Source organism: Equus przewalskii, chromosome 18 (genome assembly GCF_037783145.1).
Source record: "Equus przewalskii isolate Varuska chromosome 18, EquPr2, whole genome shotgun sequence".
NCBI lineage: Eukaryota > Metazoa > Chordata > Mammalia > Perissodactyla > Equidae > Equus > Equus przewalskii.
The window spans coordinates 39847745-39867958 of record NC_091848.1 but is presented as its reverse complement, the minus strand read 5'-3'; the positions used below and the strand labels follow the sequence as shown (position 1 = coordinate 39867958).

At 32.8% G+C, this 20214-nt stretch overlaps 1 protein-coding gene across 19 annotated transcripts in view; it reads left to right on the top strand.

Moving 5' to 3' along the window:
• The window catches only part of STXBP5L (syntaxin binding protein 5L), a 350864-nt gene that overhangs the window by 50253 nt on the left and 280397 nt on the right, over positions 1 to 20214 (top strand). For all 19 annotated transcript variants that reach the window (XM_070583799.1, XM_070583808.1, XM_070583812.1 and 16 more), the window contains exon 3: positions 6543 to 6640. In XM_070583799.1, the coding sequence (XP_070439900.1) occupies positions 6543 to 6640 (98 nt within the window). The remainder of the gene's footprint in view (positions 1 to 6542; positions 6641 to 20214) is intronic.

The window sequence follows — 20214 nt, the reverse complement described above, 5'->3', positions numbered from 1 at the left end:
AAATATTTGTGTTAATAAACATTCCATTTCTATTATGTCTGCTTCCAAATATCTTGTAAGATGGGGGTATAGTAGTGCTTTATTCTTCTTTAATTTTAGTATCAACTGCCTTTTGGATCTTTGAACTTGATAGTTTTCTTATTCTTTCAAGAGATTTAAAAGTCTTACTGAGAAATTGGTACCAAAACCTCAACTGCCAAGGGCATTTGTATGAACAGGTACTTTGCCGTACTTGTGCATATAGAGCAATGTTACCTTTTTATCACAGTGTGATGGGGTTTTATAGGAACTTCTTATTTTTGTTACCATTATGCCACTCCATGGTGTCATATGCCTGTCATGGTCCTCTTAGTCTTTTCCTTAATTCAAGAGAGCAGGAAATTATTCAGCAATACTTTCAGTGATCCAAGATGACATCAAATTTAGGGAAGGTTGTGGACGTACACACATAGCCCTAAGCAGCCCAAAGTTAAAGTAATTTGGCTTTATTGGAAACAAATATCATTGAAATTGAGAGAATTTTCCCATCAATGGGAGTTACTCCACAGTTAGAGTAATAATTGTTTTTTGCTTACCAGAATATATTGTGTCCGTGTGAATGTCATTTTCTAACTGTGGATTAAACAATGTAGAAATTTATTTCTCTTTCATGAAATCTGTCCAAACTTAAGCAACACAGGACTGGTTCAATGGCTCTATGGTGTCTAGAACCCAACAAAGTCTTTCTGTCTTGTTTCTTTGCTATCCTGAAATATGGCCTCCATCTCATGTTCTAAGATGGCTGTTCCAACTCCCGCCATTGTATCTATTTTCCAATCCATAGGAAAGTGAGAAAAATAAGTAGGATTTTCCTTCACTTTAAAGGGTTTATGTAATTTCTGCTCTCATTCCTTTGTTCAGAATCTAATCTAGCCTGCAGTGGAGGTTGGGAAATATAGTGTGAACTGGATTGCTATGTATAGCACTCAAAATTTTATTACTAGAGAAAAAGGGGAAAAGAAGATATTGTGGAGCAACAGGCAGTCTCTGTCACAGGTAGTTTTGAGGCTGTTTTGAAATATTATGATAGTATTAAGCCTAGTCAACCAGGCCTAATATGAATTCTGCATTGTCTCATTGTATTGCTTTCAGTTCCACATCAGGCCTTCTGTGCTTTCATTTATATACTGAGGAAATTAAAATTAAAACTAAACTAAAACTAAAACCAAAATGTTCAGAATTCCTTGTCAGCTGGGTTCTGGTTAGATTCTGCCAATGAGAGGCACTTGTGCCAGACTAAAAAATAGGAAGAAAGAAAAGTCCTTTTGCTTTTGGTAGTGCCTCTTGCAGTGTCAGCAATGAGTATGGATTTGTGTCTTTCATCTCAGAGGTGGTAGCAGCTTCCTTAACCCAGGGTAATATAACCAGCCCTTCCACATATTTGTAACTAATTCTGTCTATCTTTCTTTGCTTCAAGTATCTGGAGAGATTTTTGGAACTGTTGATATGATTGGCCAGCTCATGTCATCCCCTGCAACATTTTGAAAGGAGAGTGCTATGAACTGAACTGTGTCCCCCCCAAAGTTCGTATGTTGAAACGCTAACCCCCAATGTGATGGTATTTGGAATTGGAGCCTTTGGGAGTTAATTAGGGTTAGATGAGGTCATAAAGATGAGGCCCTTCATGATGGTATTAGTGGCTTTATAAAATGAGGAAGAGAGAGAGAGCACTCTCTCCCATGTGAAGACACAGTGAGAAGGTGACCATCTGTAAGCAAGGAAGTGGCCTCTCACTAGGAACTGAATTGGCCAGTAACTTGATCTTGACTTCCAGGATCCAGAAGTGTGAGAAATAAATGTCTTGTTTAAGCTACCCAGTCTGTGGTATTTTGTTATAGCAGCCTGAGCAGACTAATACAGAGAGTAAAAAAAAAAGAAAGCAAGAGAAGCAAAATAACTTTAATAAAAATTAGATATATAAGAACCTAATTTTATTTGTTGGTGATTAGCTTTGTTGCCATTGTTTTACTTCATCAACTGAGCATAAACTATAGTCTTTCAATAACACTTTCTGACTGCCTAAAATTGAGATTTTTTTGACCTTGACATAGTAGTCTTCAGACTCTGTTCTCCTACATTTTTCTCTTGCTTCCTTTTTTTTTTTTTTTAACTATATCTGTCATTCCATTTGATAGCCTTGATTCTTTTGAAATCAGCCAGGTACTCCAACTCATCCTAACTTCTTATTGCATACTTTGTCTGATGATACAATAGCAGTGCATTTGATATTCTTGAGGGGAGCAATATTTTTTTCTTTCAAATTAAGATAGAATTCACCTACCATACAATTCACCCTTTTAAAGTGTACATTTCAGTGGTTTTCAGTATATTCACAGAGTTGTGGAACAACCACCACAATCAATTTTAGAACATTTTATCACCCCAAAAAACAACCCTGTACCCATTAGCAGTCAATTCCTGTTACTTAGAGCCCCTATCCCCCCTCCCTGGGCAACCAGTAATATAATTTCTTTCTCTATATATTCTCCTATTCTGTACTTTCCATATAAATGGAATCATATTATATGTGACTGTCTTCTTTCAGGTAGCATAACATTTTCAATGTACATCCTGTCATAGCATGTCAGTACTTCATTCTATTTTATTGATGAATAATCCATTGTATGGATATACCACATTTCATTTATCCATTCATCAGTTGATGGATATTTGAGTTGTTTCTACTTTTTGGCTATTATAAATAATGCTGCTTTGAACATTTGTATAAAGCTTTATGTGGATTTAGTTTTCATTTCTCTTGGTTATATACCCAGGAGCAGAATCACTGTGTCTGTATTTCACAATTTGAGTGAAACTGCCAAGCTATTTTCCAAAGAGACTTCATGATTTTACATTTCCACCAGCAATGTATTAGGGCTCCAATTTCTCCACATCTTTGTCAACATGTATTAATATCTATCTTTTTTATTGTATATATCCTATCAGGTGTTCAGTTATATCTCATTTTGGATATGATTTGCAGTTCCCTAACGGCTAATGACGTTGGACATCTTATCATGTGCTTATTGGTCATTTTTATATATTCTTTGGATAAATGTCTGTTAAGATCCTTTGCCCATTTTTACATTGATTGTATTTTTATTATTGAGTTATAAGAGTTCTTTATGTATTCTAGATGTAAGTTCCTTATCAGATATATAATTAACAAATATTTTATCCCATTCTGTGGGTTGCCTTTTTATTTCTTGATGGGATCCTTTACAGCACAAAAGTATTTAATTCTCACAAAGTTCAATTTATCTATTTTTAATTTTGTTGCTTGTGCTTTTGATGTGATGTTTAAGAAACCATTGCCTAATTCTAAGTAACTCAGATTTAAGCATGTTTTTCTTCAAGAGTTTTATAGTTTTGGCTCTTACATTTAGGTCTACAATCCATTTTGAGCTAATTTTTGTATATAGTATAAGTGAAGAGTGCAAGTTAATTCTTTTGCATGTGGATATCCAGTTTTTACAGTACCGTTTGTTGAAAGGCTATTCTTTCCTCATTGAATTGTCTTGGCAACCTTGTCAAAAATCTGTTGACTGAAAATGTGAGGATTTATTTCTAGAATCGCAATTCTGTTCCATTGATCTATATGGCTATCCTTACCCCAGTACCTCACTGTCTTGATTACTGTAGATTTGTATAAATTTTGAAAATAGAAAATGTGAGTCCTCCAACTTTGTTCTTTTTCAAGATCGTTTTGGTATTCTTGATCATTTGACTTAGGATCATATGAATCTTAGGATGAATTTGTCAATTTATGCAAAAAAGCCAGCTGGGATTTTGATAGGGATTGCATTGATTCTGAAGATCAATTTGGGGTCTGTTGTCATTTTAACAATATTAAATCTTTTAATCCATGGATATGGGAGCCTTTCCTTTTACTTAAGTCTTTTAAAATTTTTTTCAACAATGTTTTGCAGTTTTTAGCATATAAGTTTTGCACTTCTTTTGTTCATTTTTTTTTATGGGTGTTTTGTTCCTCTGGATGCTACTGTAAATGAAATTATTGTCTGAATTTCATTTTTGGATGGTGTATTGCTAGTATATAGAAATATAATTGATGTTTGTACATTAATTTTTCAACCTTGCCTAACTCCTTTATTAGTTCTAATAATTTTTAATTGTATTTCTTAGGCTTGCATATTGTGCCATCTGCAAATAGTTTTAGTTCTTCCTTTCTAATCTGGATGTCTTTTATTTATTTTTCTTGTCTAATTGTCCTAGATAGGACATAGAAGTAGCAAAAGATGACATACTTGTTTTATTCCTCATTTTAGAGTGAAAGCATTTGTTCTTTCACTAATTAGTGTGATGTTAGCTGTAGGTTTTTTGTACATGCTTTTTATCAGATTGAGGAAGTTCTCTACATTTTCATTTGTTGAGTGCTTTTTAAGATGAATGAGTATTGGATTTTCTGTAATAATTTTTCTGCATCTGTTGAGATAATCGTGTGTTTTTTCCCCTATATTCTATTGATATGGTATATTACATTAAATATTTTTTATGTTAAACCAACCTTGCATAACTGGGATTAATCTACCAAGTTATGGTGTATATCCTTTTTATGTTGCTGGAATTAGTTTGCTAGTATTTTACTGAGGATTTTTGCACCTATATTAATAAGAATTAGTGGTCTTTAGTTTTCTTTTTTTGTGATGTCTTTGTCTGTTTCTAGTATCAGGATAATACTGGCCTCATGGAATGAGTTGGGAAATGTTCCCAACTCTTTTATTTTTTTTGCAGAGTAAGTATATTCTGATTTTTGTTATCCACGTTGCTCTACAGGAAGATTAGGAATATCTTCTTCTTGACAATGTTATGTTTATAAGTTTGAATAAGGAAGACAGTTCAGAGTCAAGAGGGAAAAACTCAGTTAAGAATCATGACTAGAAACTGTTTTTTTCTGGGTATTTTTTTTTTTTTACCAACTTAGTAGAGAATTTTTTGGAGAATACAGAACAGTGGTTGATTGGCTAAGGACATCATGGTACATTCATACTATAATAAGCTCTGCAACCTTGAAGTAGGTTGAAGTACATGTACATATTTTTTTGTGGTAATATTTCCATGATCTGCTGTCGAGTAAAAAACAGATTGCAGATCTGGTTATATGTTATGTAATATGCATATGCATATATGTTCATATATGCTGTAGAAGAAAAAGAGGAAGTTATGCAATGAACTTAAACTGTTTTTGTCTGGGGAATAAGAATTTTAGGTGAACTAAAAGGTAGTTTATCTTTATTTTCATCTCTGAATATTTACAAATGCAATATTTTGTTATGAAAGTATTTCCATTAAAAATAGTTCTTGGAACACTAAATATCTCGCTGAACAAGATATAGTATCTTTTTTCTTACTTATGTGGATTCTCTATTTCTTTGAAAAGTTATAGCACATTGAATATTAATTCCTGTCTAATATTGCATGTTCCTTTTCATATGTTAGTCTTACCTCCTTTATGATATTATGAGCTTTTTATATCTTTATTTTTTTCCATTGTGTTATTATAAAAGCTTTCAAACATACAGACGAGTTGAAAGAATTATACTGTGGACACTCATGTATGTATGTGTGGGTGTGTACACACGTACACACTCACCACCTACATTTGACAATTATCACTTTGTTGTATTTGTTGTATGTCTATCTATCCATATATCCATATTACTTTTTTGGATGTATTTTGAAATAAGTTGCAAGTGTCAGTACATTTCACCTCTTAACTTCAGTATGCACATCATGAACTAGAGTTCAAGATTTGTTTATAATGCTTTTTTCTTTGAGGTACAATTTACATATAGAGAAATTACAAATTTTACTGTACCATTTGATGAGTTTTGACTAATGTATACACTTGTGTAACCTAAACCTCTATCAAAATATAGACTATTACCTTCACTCAGTAAGTTCCTTCATACTCCTTCCCAATCAGTTCTCTTCAAGTCAACCACCATTCTGATTTTTTTCACCATAGATTAGTTTTGCTTATTCAGAATTTATGTGTGATTATACTATATGCACTCTTTTGTATGTTCTTTTACTTAGCATAATGTTTTTGAGAATCATCCATGTTGTTCCATTTATCAGTAGTTTTATCTTTTTATTGTTGAGTAGTGTTGTATTTTATGAGTATACCACAGTTTTTTTTGATTCTCTTCTTATTGGACACTTGGGCTGTTTCTAGATTGTTAAATATAAATCTATTAGGGGCATACTTATACAAGTTATGTAGGCTCTTAATTTTCTTGGGTACATACATAAAGTGGAATTTCTCGGTATTAGGACGGGTATATGTTTAGTTTATAAGAAACTGCAAGGCGTTTTTCCAAAGTGTCTGTGTCATTTTGTACTCCTACCAACAACATTTGGTAGTTGTTTCTTTTTTTTAATTAACAAAAAATATTTTAGTAATTCTGGCGGTTGAATAGTGGTATCTTGTGATTGTAATTTTATTTCCCTTGTGACTTTTTTTACTATTTGCTTTCTTTCAGACAGTTCGGCATGGTTTTCCTTATCAGCCCACAGCATTAGCCTTTGATCCAGTTCAGAAAATCTTGGCTATTGGGACGAGAACAGGGGCTATACGAATGTATCCTTAATTTTTGGTTCATTACTTGCTATCTTAATACCAATTTTATTTCCTTAAATATTCAGGTAAGTGAAATATTTATGACCAAATTAAGTTTATTTTTCTTTAAAAATGAATAATGATTGTGAAAACTCACATTGTCAAATTTATTGGCATATTTTCAATGTCTGTGAGATAAGTCCCTTCTTTAATTCCTGGTATTGGTAATTTGTGTTTTCTCTTTTTTCCTGATCAGTATGGCTAGAAGCTTATCAATTGTATTAACTTTCAAAAGAACCAACTTTGGTTTCATTGCTTTTCTGTATTGTTTTCCTATATTCTATTTCATTGATTTCTGCTTTGATTTTTTTTTAATTTCCTTTTCTTGCTTCACTTTGGGTTTAATTTGATCTTCTTTTTCTAGTTTCTTAAGGTAGAAACTGAGGTCATTGATTTGAAAACTTTCTTCTTTTCTAATATATTCCTGTAGTGATGTGAATTTCCTCCTGAGTTCTGCTTTAGTGTCATCCCATTTTTTTTATATTAACCTTTTTATTTTGAGATCTTTGTAGATTTAATTGTGGTAGTAAGAAATAATATAGAGAAATTCCATGTATTCTTCACCCAATTTCCCCCAATAGTAACATCTTATAAAACTATAGTGTAATATGACAACCAGGATATTGACATTGATACATTTCAGAGCATTTCTATCACCACAAGGATTTTTCATGTTCCCCTTTTACAGCGACACCTGTCAGTCCAATTTCCCCACTCCCACCCCTGACTCCTGACAATCACTAGTTTGTTCTTTATTTCAATAATTTTTCCAATTTAAGAGTGTTATATAAATGGAGTCATACAGTACGTAACATTTTGGGATTGGCTTTTTTCACTCAGCATAATTCTCTGAAGATTCATCCAAATTGCTGTATGTATCAATACTTCATTTTTTTATTGTTGAGTAATATTTCATGATATGGATGTACCATAGTTTGTTTAGCTGTTCACTTATTAAAGCACATCTGGCTTCCCAGTTTTTGGCTGTTATAATTAAAGCAACTATGAGCATTTGTGCACATGTTTCTGTGTGAACATAAGTATTCATTTCTCTGGTTTAAATGCCCAGGAGTGCAGTTAGGAGTTGTATGGTAGTTGCATGTTTATTTTTATATGAAGATGCCAAACTATTTTCCAGGTTGTAACATTTTAAATTCCCACCAGCCATATATGAGTAATCCTATATCCCCACATCATTACCAGCATTTTGTGTTTTAAAATTTTTAAATTTTAGCTATTGTGATAATTTTGTAGTGATATCTCATTGTGGTGTTCTTATATATTCTAAATAATAGTCCTGTGTTATATATATGGTTTGTAATTATTTTTTTGTGGTCTTTAACTTGTCTTTTCAACCTCTTAACAAGATATTTCAGAGTCCAGTTCATCAATTTTTCCTTTCTAGATTGTGCTTTTAGTATCATGACTCTTAAAACGCTTTGCCTAACCCTAGCTCGTAATTATTTTTTTTCTAAAAATTTTATAGTTCTACATTTTATATTTAAGCACAGTTCCATTTTGAGTTCATTTTTTATTTGTATTGTCTTTGTCTGGTTTTGGTATTGGGGTAATACTAGCTGCATAAAATGAATTGAGAAGTGTTCCTTCTTCTGTTTTCTGGTAGGGATTGTATAAAATTGGTGTTAATTCTTTCAGTGTTTGATAGAATTCTCTAGTGAAAGTACCTGGGACTGGAGATTATTTCAAGAGAGATCTTATATTACAAATTCAATTTATTTAATAGTGGTAGGACTATTTTGGTTTTCTATTTGATCTTAGTTGAGTTTTGATAGTTTTTAGTCAGTCTTACTAGCGGTTTATACATTTTATTGATTTTTTTTGGAGAACAAGTATTTTGTCTAATTGATTTTCTCCATTTTCTTGTTTTCAGTTTTTTTCTGACATCTTTTTTTTAATGAGATACAATTGGCATAAAATATTACATTAGTTTCAAGGTAATTTATCTTTATTATTTCTTTCCTTCACTTTTTTTTTTAGCTTATTCTGCTCCTTTTTTCTAGTTTCTTGAATTAAAAACTTAGATTATTGATTTGATACCCTTTCTCCTTTCTAATGTATGCATTTAATGTTATTAATTCTCCATTCAGCACTGCATTAAATGGATCCCCAAAATTTTGATATGTATGTTTTCATTTTCATTTAGTTTTATGTTATTTTAAAATTGCATTTGAGACTTATTCTTTGGACCATGAATGACTTAGTAGTGTTTTAATTAATAGGCAAGTGTTTGAAAATTTTCTTCTTGTCTTTCTGTTATTGATTTCTAGTTTGATTCCACTGTGGTGAGAAAACACATTCTGTATGATTTCAATTCTTTTATTTTTATTTATTTATTTATTTATTTTAAAGATTGGCACCTGGGCTAACAACTGTTGCCAATCTTTTTTTTTGTTTTCTACTTTATCTCCTCAAACCGCCCCCACCCCCCGTACACAGTTGTATATCTTAGTTGCACGTCCTTCTAGTTGTGGGCTGTGGGACACCGCCTCAACGTGGCCTGACGACTGGTGCCGTGTCCGCGCCCAGGATCCGAACCCTGGGCCGCCGCAGCGGAGCACACGAACTTAACCACTCGGCCACGGAGCCGGCCCCCAATTCTTTTAAATTTGTTAAGTTTGTACTGTGGCCTAGGATATGGTCTGTCTTGGTGAATGCCCTATGGATCAGGAAAAACATGTGCATTCTTTTCTTGTTGAGTGGAATATTCTATATTTGTCAACTAGATATTATTCGTTGATTTGGTTCTTAAGTTCTATATGCTTGCTAATTTTCTGTTTGATAATTCTAAGTTTGAATATATTTATCTTTCTTTCCAGCTCTATTAGTTTTTACTTTCTATATTTTGAGGCCATGTGGTTTGGTGTGTACACATTTCTGTATATCTTCCAGTGGATGGATCTATTTATTATTATGTAATGTGTTTATTTGTCTCCAGTAATTTTTTTATTTTTTTGAGGAAGATTAGCCCTGAGCTAACTATTGCCAATCCTCCTCTTTTTGCTGAGGAAGACTGGCCCTGAGCTAACATCCATGCTCATCTTCCTCTACTTTATATGTGGGGTGCCTACCACAGCACAGCTTTTGCCAAGTGGTGCCATGTCCGCACCCGGGATCTGAACTGGTGAACCCCAGACCCCTGAGAAGCAGAACATGTGAACTTAACCGCTGCGCCACCGGGCCGGCCCCTCCAGTAATTTTTTTTGCTCTGAAATCTGCTTTATCTGATATTAATAGAGCCACTCCTGCTTTTTAAAAAGAATAATGTTTGCATGGTATATCTATTTCCATCCTTTTGTTTTAAACTTAACTATGTCGTGTTTGAAGTGAGTTTATTGTAGACAGCATATTGTTGGATCATTTTCTTTCTTTCCTTTCTTATTGAGATATAATCAACATATAACCATATATTAGTTTCAGGTATACAACATAATGATTCAATATTTGTATATATTGTGAAATGTTCAATAAGTCTAGTTAACATACATCATCATGCATAGTTACAAAAATTTTTTCTTGTGATGAGCTTTTAAGATTTATTCTCTTAGCATCTTTCAAATTATAGCCCAGTGTTATTAACTATAGTGACCATGCTGTACATCACATCCTCAGGTCTTATTTATTTTGTAACTGGAAGCTTGTACCGTTTGACCACTTTCTCTAATTTTACCCACCCAGCACTTCCTGCATCCACCTGTCCTCTGTATCTATTATTTCAGTGTTTTGTTTATTTTTTTTTAGATTCTACATATAAGTGAGATCAGACAATATTTGTCTTTCTCTGACTTATTTCACTTAGCACAGTGCCTTCAGTGTCCATCTATTTTGTCACAAATGGCAAGATTTCCTTCTTTTTATGGCTGAATAATATTCCATTGTGTGTATATATGTGTATAACACATTTTATTTATCCATTCATTCATCAATGGTCACTTAGGTTGTGTCCATATCTTGGCTATTGTAAGTAATGCTGCAATGAACATGGGAGTGCAGGTATATTTTTGAATTAGTGTTTTCTTTGGATATGTCCCCAGAAGTGGAATTTTTGGATTGTATGGTGGTTCTGGTTTTAATTTTTTGAGGAATCTCCACACTGTTTTCCATAATGGCCCTGCCAAATTACATTCCCACCAACAGGGCACAAGGGTTCACTTTTTTCCACATCCTCACCAACACTTGTTATTTCTCGTCTTCTTGATGAATAGCCATTCTAACAGGTATGAGGTGATATCTCATTGTGATTTTGATTTGCATTTCCCTAATGACTAGTGATGTTGAGCATCTTTTCATGTACCTGTTGGCTATCTGTATATCTTCTTTGGAAAGATGTCTATTCAGATCCTCTGCCCATTTGTTAATTGGATTGTTTGTTTTCTTGCAAATATATAAGGAATATGAGTTCTTTATATATTTTGGATATTAACCCCTTATCAAATAGATGGTTTGTAAATATTTTCTCCCATTCAGTGGGTTGCCTTTTCATTTTGTTGATGATTTCCTTTGCTGTACAGAAGCTTTTTAGTTTGATGTAGTCTCACTTGTTGATTTTTACTTTTGGTATCAAATCTAAAAAATCATCACCAAGACTGATGTCTGCGAGCTTATTGCCTATGTTTTCTTCTAGTAGGTTTATGGTTTCAGGTCTTACGTTCAAGCCTTTAATCCATTTTGAGTTAATTTTTGTATCGGCTGTAAGATAGTGGTCCAGTTTTATTCTTTTGCATGTGGCTGTGCAATTTTTCCAGCACCATTTATTGAAGAGACTAACTTTTCCCCATTGAGCATTCTTAGCTCCCTTATCAAATATTAGTTGACCATATATACCTTAGTTTATTTCTGGGTTCTTGATTCTGTTCCATTGATTTGTGTCTTTTTTTCTGCCAATACCATACTATTTTGATTACTACAGCTTTGTAATTTGGTTGGAAACCAGGAAGTGTGGTGCCTCCAGCTTTATTCTTCTTTCTCAAGATTGCTTTGGTTATTCGAAGTCTTTTGTAGTTCTACACAAATTTTAGGATTATTTGTTTTATTTTTGTGAAAAATGCCATTGGAATTTTTATAGAGATTGCATTGAGTCTATCTATTGCTTTGGGTAGTGCAGACATTTTAACAATATTAATTATTTCAATACATGAGCATGGAATATCTTTCCATTTATTTATGTCCTCTTTAATCTCTTTTGTCATTATCTTATAGTTTTTAATATGCAAATCTTTTACCTCCTTGGTTAAATTTATTCCTAAGTGTTTATTCTTTTTTATGCAATTATAAATGGGGATTATTTTCTTAATTTCTCTTTCTGATAGTTCATTATTGATATATAGAAACACAACTGATTTTTGTATATTGATTTTGTAGGATCATTTTCTTTCCAATCTACTCTGTCAATCTACTTCTTTTAATTGGTATATTAAAGTCATTTACTATTAAGGTAATTATTTATATGTTAGGGCTTAAGTTTGCCATTTTTATTTCTTTATTTTCTGTTTCCTCTGTTTCTTGCTCCTATTTCTCTTTTCTTACCTTCCTGTGGGTTATTAAAACATTTTTAATGATTCAATCTTTATTTATCTGTATTGTTTTTGAGTATATTGCTTTGTACAGTGTTTTTGGTGGTTGATCTAGGTATAATAAACATACATAAATTATCATAGTATGCTGGTATCGACGTTTTATTTACTTCAAGGGAAACATAGAGAACTTATTTCCAATTAGCTCCCCCTTCTCTACTTTTAAAGTATAATTATCTTAAGTATTTCCTGTATATACCTTGAGCACCATTTCAGATGGTAGTGTAATTTTTACTTCAACCATCAAATATAATTTTAGAAACGCATAAAAAGTAAAATAATCTATTATATTTACCCAAATTTTTACCCATTCTTATGTTATTTCATTTCTGAAGTTCCAAGCCTTCTTTTTCCAGGGTCTTAAAGGTGAAAATATGGGGTGTTTATTTGAGATCTTTCATCATTTCCGTCTGTTAGATAACTTCCTTTAGATGTTTTTAAGGGAAGGTTTGCTAGAAACAAATTATCTTAGTTTTTCTTCATCTGAGCATGTATTTATTTCTTCTTCATTCCTGAAGGATATTTTTGCTGGATATGGAGTACACAGTTGACAATTATTTTCTTTCAATAGTTGAAAAATGTTGTGTGACTTCCTTCTGGCCTCTGTGATTTCAGATAAGAAATCTATTGTCATTAAAATTCACGTTCATTTGTAATGCTTTGTTTGTCTCTAACTGCTTTCCAAAGTTTGTTTGTTTTTTTAGTTTTCAGAAGCTTAATTATGATGTTCCTTGGCATGGATATTTGTGGGTTTATCTTATTTGGTGTTTTCTCAGGATTTTGCATCTGTAGGTTTATGTATTTCATCAAATTTGGGAAGTTTTTAGCCATTATTTTTTATAATAGTTTTTCAATCCAACTGTTTTTCTTCTCTCCTGGGACTCCAATAGTACGAATGTTAGATCTTTTGCTATTGTCCCACAGATTCCTGAGACTGTGTTCATTGTCCCTCCCCCCAACCCCGAGTCTTTTTCCTTTTGTTGTTCAGATTGGGTAAATTCTATTGATCTCTTCCCAAGTTTACTGATTTTATCCTCTGTCATCTCCACTCTACTACTGAGCCTATGCATTTTTATTTTGGTTACTGTATTTTTCACTTCTATGATTTCAGTTCTTTTTTAGAACCTCTTTTTCTTTACTTATCTTTTCTATTTCATTTTTTTCAAGAAGATTTATAATTGCTTATTGAAGGATTTTTGTGATGGTTAATGAAAACCTTTCTCAGATCATTACAACACCTGATTCATCTTGATGTTTGCATGTTTTGATTGTCTTTCCTCATTCAAATGTCATTATCTTGGTTCTTAGTATGATGAGTGATTTTCACTTGTATCTTGGATATTTTGAATATTATATTATGAAACTCTGGACTCTATTAATCTTTTTTGTTTTACCAGGTAGTTCTCCTGTTGAGGTGTGGCTTAAGGGCCAGGTGTGTGTGTATGTTCAGTTTCCTGTTGGGCCTTGTTAACATACCCACCCCCACCAAAAGTGGGTACTGACTCACACTGCCTTGTTTCAGATGGGTGGGGGGGAGTTCATCTTCCCACTAGGCCAAGTGACATCAGGAGAGGTAGGAAGCATAGCTTCAACCACCTCTCCTTGCACCACCTTGTTCTACTGTATTGATGTGAGTAGAGGTTCAGTTTTTAGTAGGATCCTCTGACACAGAGGAGGTGCTGACTAGCCTTGCTTCCCCAACCTTGTTCAATCTTGTTGCTGTATGGTGGATGTGAGGATTCAGCTTCCCAGTGACTACTCTGCTGACATAGAGTGCTAGAAGGATGAGTGTAAATCCTAATGATAACTAGCCCCATCTTGTACCACCTCATTAAATCTTGTTGCCGCTGAACTCACTGATGCTACCTTGATAGGAGAACTGGAACATCTCTTCCTTATGCTGGGCAGCAAATGGAAGATCAACTTCTCATTCAGACTTACTAGTACCATCCCATCAGGATTGGATTGCTGCCACTTTCCTCCACTGCTCTGGAGATGGTAGATCAGCGTCCTCTTTAGCACACTGGTACCACCTGGCTGAACAAGAGTGCTACCTGCATCTGCCAGGCAGGAGATGGATGATTAGCTCCCTGCTTGTGCTCTTAAACACCACCTGCTGGGGGAATTGGAGTATGTTCTCTGCAGGGTGGAGATGGGGTAGGGTGGAAGATCAGATCTGCAATCAGCCCTGTTGAACTCTGTGGGAGGGAAGAGGAGAGTATGGTTTTTTTTCATTGTTGTTTGGCTAGAATAGGGTGAGTAATGCCAAAGTTTGTTTTTAGACCACCCTGCTTTCAATCCTTTGGCTGGAAGAATAACATTTTCTTGGAATTTTTGTTTTTGTTTTTTGTCTGTGCCAGTTGATGGTTCTGGGTTGGAGACTTCTGCAGTGCTCTGTCCAGGATGTATGGGACAGAATAAGCAAACCCAAGGAGCTCACTGCTGTGTCCTTCCTGAGGTTCTTAGGCATTCCTCCTCCTTTCTACCTTTCAGTTTCCCTATGCATGTTTGTAATGTTAGATCAGGGGTTTTTCTAGTTGTAAGAGACAAAAAGTATGAGGAATGAGGCTACTCCATCTTGGCAGAATAGGAATTCTTCATCCCCCAATTTTAATATGTTATGTTTTCCTTTCGTTCAGTTTAATATTGTCTAATTTCTACTTGCTTTTTTTCTTGACCTATGAGTTATTTGTGTGTTATTAGTTTCCAAATATTAGAGATTTTTCTAGAGATCTTTCTGTTATTGATTTCCAATTTAATTCCCATTGTGGTCAGAGAATATACTTTGACCTAAATCCTTTTAAATTAATTGAAGCTTGTTTTATGGCCCTGTCTGTGGTCTATCATGATAAATGTTAAATGTGCACTTGAAATGAATGTGTATTCTGTTGTTGTTGGGTACATTGATCTGTAAATATCAATTAGGTAAAATTGATTGATAGAGTTGTTCAAATCTTCTATACTCATACTGATTTTCTATCTACTTCTATTACTGAGTGGTATTGAAATCTGCTATAATTGTAGACTGATCTATTTATCCTTGCAGTTCTATTAGTTTTGTTTTGTTTCATGTATTTGGAAGCTGTTATTAGCTGTATAAAGATTTAGGAGTGTTAAGTCCTCTTGAGGAGTTGACTCTTTTAACATAATGAAATGGCTTTCTTTGTCTCTGATAATATTCTTTGAACTGAAATTTACTTTGTCTGATATGGATATAGCCACTAAAGTTTTCTTTTGATTAGTCTTGACATGGTATATCTTTTTCCATCTCTCTCTTTTTTGTTAAAGATTTTATTTTTCCTTCTTCTCCCCAAAGCCCCCCAGTACATAGTTGTATATTTTAGTTGTGGCTACATCTCTTTTATTTAAACCTATTTGTGTCTTCGTACTTAAAATGTGTTCTTCTAGGAAGCATATAGTTGGGTGTTGCTTTTTTGTCTAATTGCACAATCTCTGCCATTTAAAATGATAATTAAAAATTTTTTTATATTTAAAATTCATATTTTAAAGAATTATTTTTAAGAGATGTTGCTTTTCTTGTTATAGCACACATTAATCAATTTTTAATTTCATCTTTAAATATTATCATATAATATTTATATAAATTTGACGTTTTTCTTTTGATATATAGTCCTATGAATTTAAATATAGGTTTGTTTAAGTACTAACATAGTCTGGATACAGAGCAGTTCCATCACCCAAAAAGACTCCCTTATATTTTCCCTTTATAGTTAATCCATTTCCCTACCCATAACGATAGAAAGCACTGATTTTTTTTCCACTTGCAATAAATATTATTTTGGAGAATGTCATGTAAATGGAGTCATACAGTATGTGATCCTTTGAGGCTGGCTTCTTTCACTCAGCAAAATTTCTTTTAGATTCATCTAAGTTGTTATGTGAATTCAAAGGTAATTCCTTCTTATGGTGGAGTTGTATTTCATTGTATGAGGTATACCACAGTTTGTTAATCCACCCACCTGCTGAATAATATTTGGATTGTTTCTAGCTTTTAGCTAGAAAAGCTTTTTATCTAGCTTTTATCACAAATAAAGCTTCTATGAACATTCATGTATAGGTTTTGTGGTAGTGTAAGTTTTCTTTTGTTGGGTAAATTCAACGAATAGGATTGCTAGGTCATGAGGTAAGCATATGTTTAAATTTATAAGAAACGGTGAAATCAGTTTCCAGAGAGACTGCATTGTTTTAAATTCCTACCAGCGATATGAGTTGCAGTTACTACTCAGCCTTGCTGGCACTTGGTATTGTTAGTATTTTTGTTTTAGCTATTCTAATAACTATACTAGTATTGCAATGTGGTTTTAATTTCCATTTCCCTAATGACAAATGAGATGAACATCTATTCATCTCCTTACATCCACTTTGTTGAAGTGTCGTTTCATGTCTTTTGCCCATTTTTAAACAGGATTATTTGTTTTCTTATTGCTGAGTTTTGAGAGTTCTTTGTATATTCTGAACATAACTCGTATTGAATGTATGATTAGCAAATATTTTCTCACACTCTGCAGCTTGTCTTTTCACTCTGTTAATGCTATCTTTTGCAGAGCAAAATTTTTAAATTTTGATGAAGTGCAATTTATCAATTTTTTCTTTTATGATTGTTCTTTTGACAGCATGTCTAAGAACTCTTTGCCCTCCCCAAGTTCAGGTAGATTTTCTCCTGTGTATTCTTCCAATATTTTTGTTGTTTTCGGCTTTACATTTCAGTTTGTGATCTATTTGCAGTTAATTTTTGTCTCTGGTGTAAAGTATGGATCAATGCTCATTTTATGACATGTAGATATTTAATTGGCTCAATATTTTTTGTTGAAAAAACTGTTTTTTTCTCCACTTAATTTCCTTTGTACTTTTGTCTGGATCAGTTTTCCATATATGTGTATCTCTGGACTCACTATTTATTTATTTTATACCAATATATTGTCTTGATTATTTTAGCTTTAAAATATATTTTGAAATCAGAAATTTATTCTTTTTCAAATTGTTTTGGCTTTTCTAGGTTCTTTGACTTTCCATTAGAGTTTTAGTATCACACTGCCATTATCTACCAAAAAATTCTGTTGAGATTTTGATTGGAATTGCATTGAATCTATAGATTAGTTTGGAACTAATTGATATCTTAAAATCTTGAATGTTCCAGTATGTTAACGTGCTCTACTTTTCCATTCATTTGTGTGAGTTCTTATTTCCTTTATCATCATTTTTAGTATTTATAACAGAGTTAAAATGTATTGACAGTAATCTGTACATGCTATCTCTTCATCCTTGAGTTAATGTCTTTTATCATTTGGAAAATATAGAAAACACTAAGGATGGTATAACAAATTTTTATGTCTGCCATCCATAAGGAACAAATGTTAGTTTTTTACAATATTCACTCCTGTTTAAAAAAATTACTTAAAATATTACAGATAAATTTGAGATCTCTAATTTCCTTTCTCAGCCCAGTTTCTATCCATCTCTACCCAAAGCTGGTCATTTAACATGATTTGGTGTATCTTTTTGTTGTTTTTGTTCAACTTTTTAAGAAGCTTTATTGAGATATAATTTAACTACCATGTAATTCAATCATTTAAAGTGTAAAATTCAATGGTTTTTAGTATGTTCACAGAATTGTGCAATAATCACCATAATAAGTTTTAGAAAATTTACATCACCCCAAAAAGAAACTCTGTTTCTTAGCTATCACTCTCCATTTCCCCTCAATCCTCCTAGTCCCAGGCTACCACCAATTTAATTTCTATCTATGTAAATTTTCCTGTTCTGTACATTTCTTATAAATGAAATCATGTAATAGGTGGTCTTTTGTGACTGGCTTATTTCACTTAGTAAAATGTTTTCAAGATTCATCATGTTGTAGCATGTATCAGTACTTTATTTCTTTTTATTGACAAATAATATTCCTTTGTGTGGATATACCACCTTTTATTTAGCCCTTAATCAGTTGATAGACCTTTGGATTATTTCTACTTTTTGGTTATTATGCTGTTTGGTAGAATTCACCAGTGAAGCCATCTGGGCCTATGTTTTTCATTCTGAGTAGTTTTTTGAATATTAAATCAATTTTTTAAAAGGTCTATTCAGATTTTTTATTTCTTTTGAGTCAGTTTCAGTGGTTCATGTACTTCTGGGAATTTGTTCATTTCATCTAAATTATCTAATTTGTGGGCATATAATTATTTATAGTGTGACTTTACGATATTTTTTGTTTCTCTAAGATTGGTAGTATGTCCCATTTTTTACCCTCTGATTTTAATTATTTAAGTTTTATCTCTTTCTTTCTTGGTTCATCTAGCTAAATGTTTATAAATTTTGTTGATTTTTCTGAAAGAACCAACTTTTGGTTTCACTGATTTTCTTTATTTTTCTATTCTCTATTTTATTTATATCCACTCATCTTTGAAAAGATAAACAAAATGGACAAATCCTTAGCTAGGCTAACCAAGGAAAAAGGAGAGAGGACCCAAATCAACAAAATTATAAATGAAAAAGGAGACATTACAACTGATGCCACAGAAATCCAAAGGATCATAAGAGGCTACTGTGAACAACTACATGCCAACAAATTGGATAACCTAGAAGAAATGGAAAAATACTTAGAAATGTACAACCTACCAAGACTGAATCAGGGCAATATAAAAAATCTGAATAGACCAATCACTAGTGAGGAGATTGATTCAATAATCAAAAATCTCCCAACAAAGAAAAGCAGAAGACAAGAAGGCTTCACTGGTGAATTTTACCAGACATTTAAAGAAGAATTAGCACCAATTTTTCTTCAACTCTTCCAAAAAATTGAAGAGGAAGAAACAGTTCCAAATTCATTTTATGAGGCCAGCATTACCCTGCTACCAAAACCAGATAAGGCCACCACTAGAAAAGAAAACTACAGGCCAATATCCTTGATGAAAATAGATGCAAAAATTCTCAACAAAATGCTAGCAAACTGAATTTAACAGTACATGAAACGTATCATTTACCATGATCAAATGGAATTTATCCCTGGGATACAAGAATGGTTCAACATAAGCTAATCCATCAATGTGATACATCACATTGATAGAATGAAAGAAAAGAATTATATGATCTTCTCAATAGACACTCAAAAAGCATTTGACAAAATTCAACATCTGTTCATGATAAAAACCTTAACAAATTAGGCATAGAAGAAACATACCTGAACATAATACAGGCCATATATGACAAGCCACAGCTAACATCATACTCAATGGTGAAAGACTGAAAGCTTTTCCCCTAATATGAGGACAAAGAGTGCCAACTCTTACTACTCCTATTCAACATAGTACTGGAAATCCTCACTAGAGCAATGAGGCAAGAAAAAGAAATAAAAGGCATCAGAATTGGAAAGCAAGATGTATAATTGTCTCTAATTGCAGATGACATGATGTTATATACAGAAAATTCTAAAGACTCAACCAAAAAACTGCTAGAACTAATCAATGAACTCAATAAATTTGCAGGATACTAAATTAACATACAAAAATCAGTAGCAGTCCTATACTCTAACAATGAATTTTCTGAAAAAGAAATAAAGAATTCAATCCCATTTACAGTAGCATCAAAAACATTAAAATACTTAGGAATAAATTTAACCAAGGTGGTGAAAGATCACTACTCTGAAAACTACAAAACATTGATGAAAGAAATCAAAGAAGACACAAATAAATGGAAAGGTATCCTGTGTTCATGGATTGGAAGAGTTAATGTTGTTGAAATGTCAATGCTACCAAAAGCCATCTATAGATTCAATGCAATCCCTATCAAAATTCCAATGACATTTTTCACAAGTATAGAAAAACACTCCTAAAATTTGTATGAACCATATAACACCCTGAATAACAAAGAAATCCTGAGAAAGAAGAACAAAGTAGGAAGTGTCACACTTGTTGATTTCAGGCTATACTG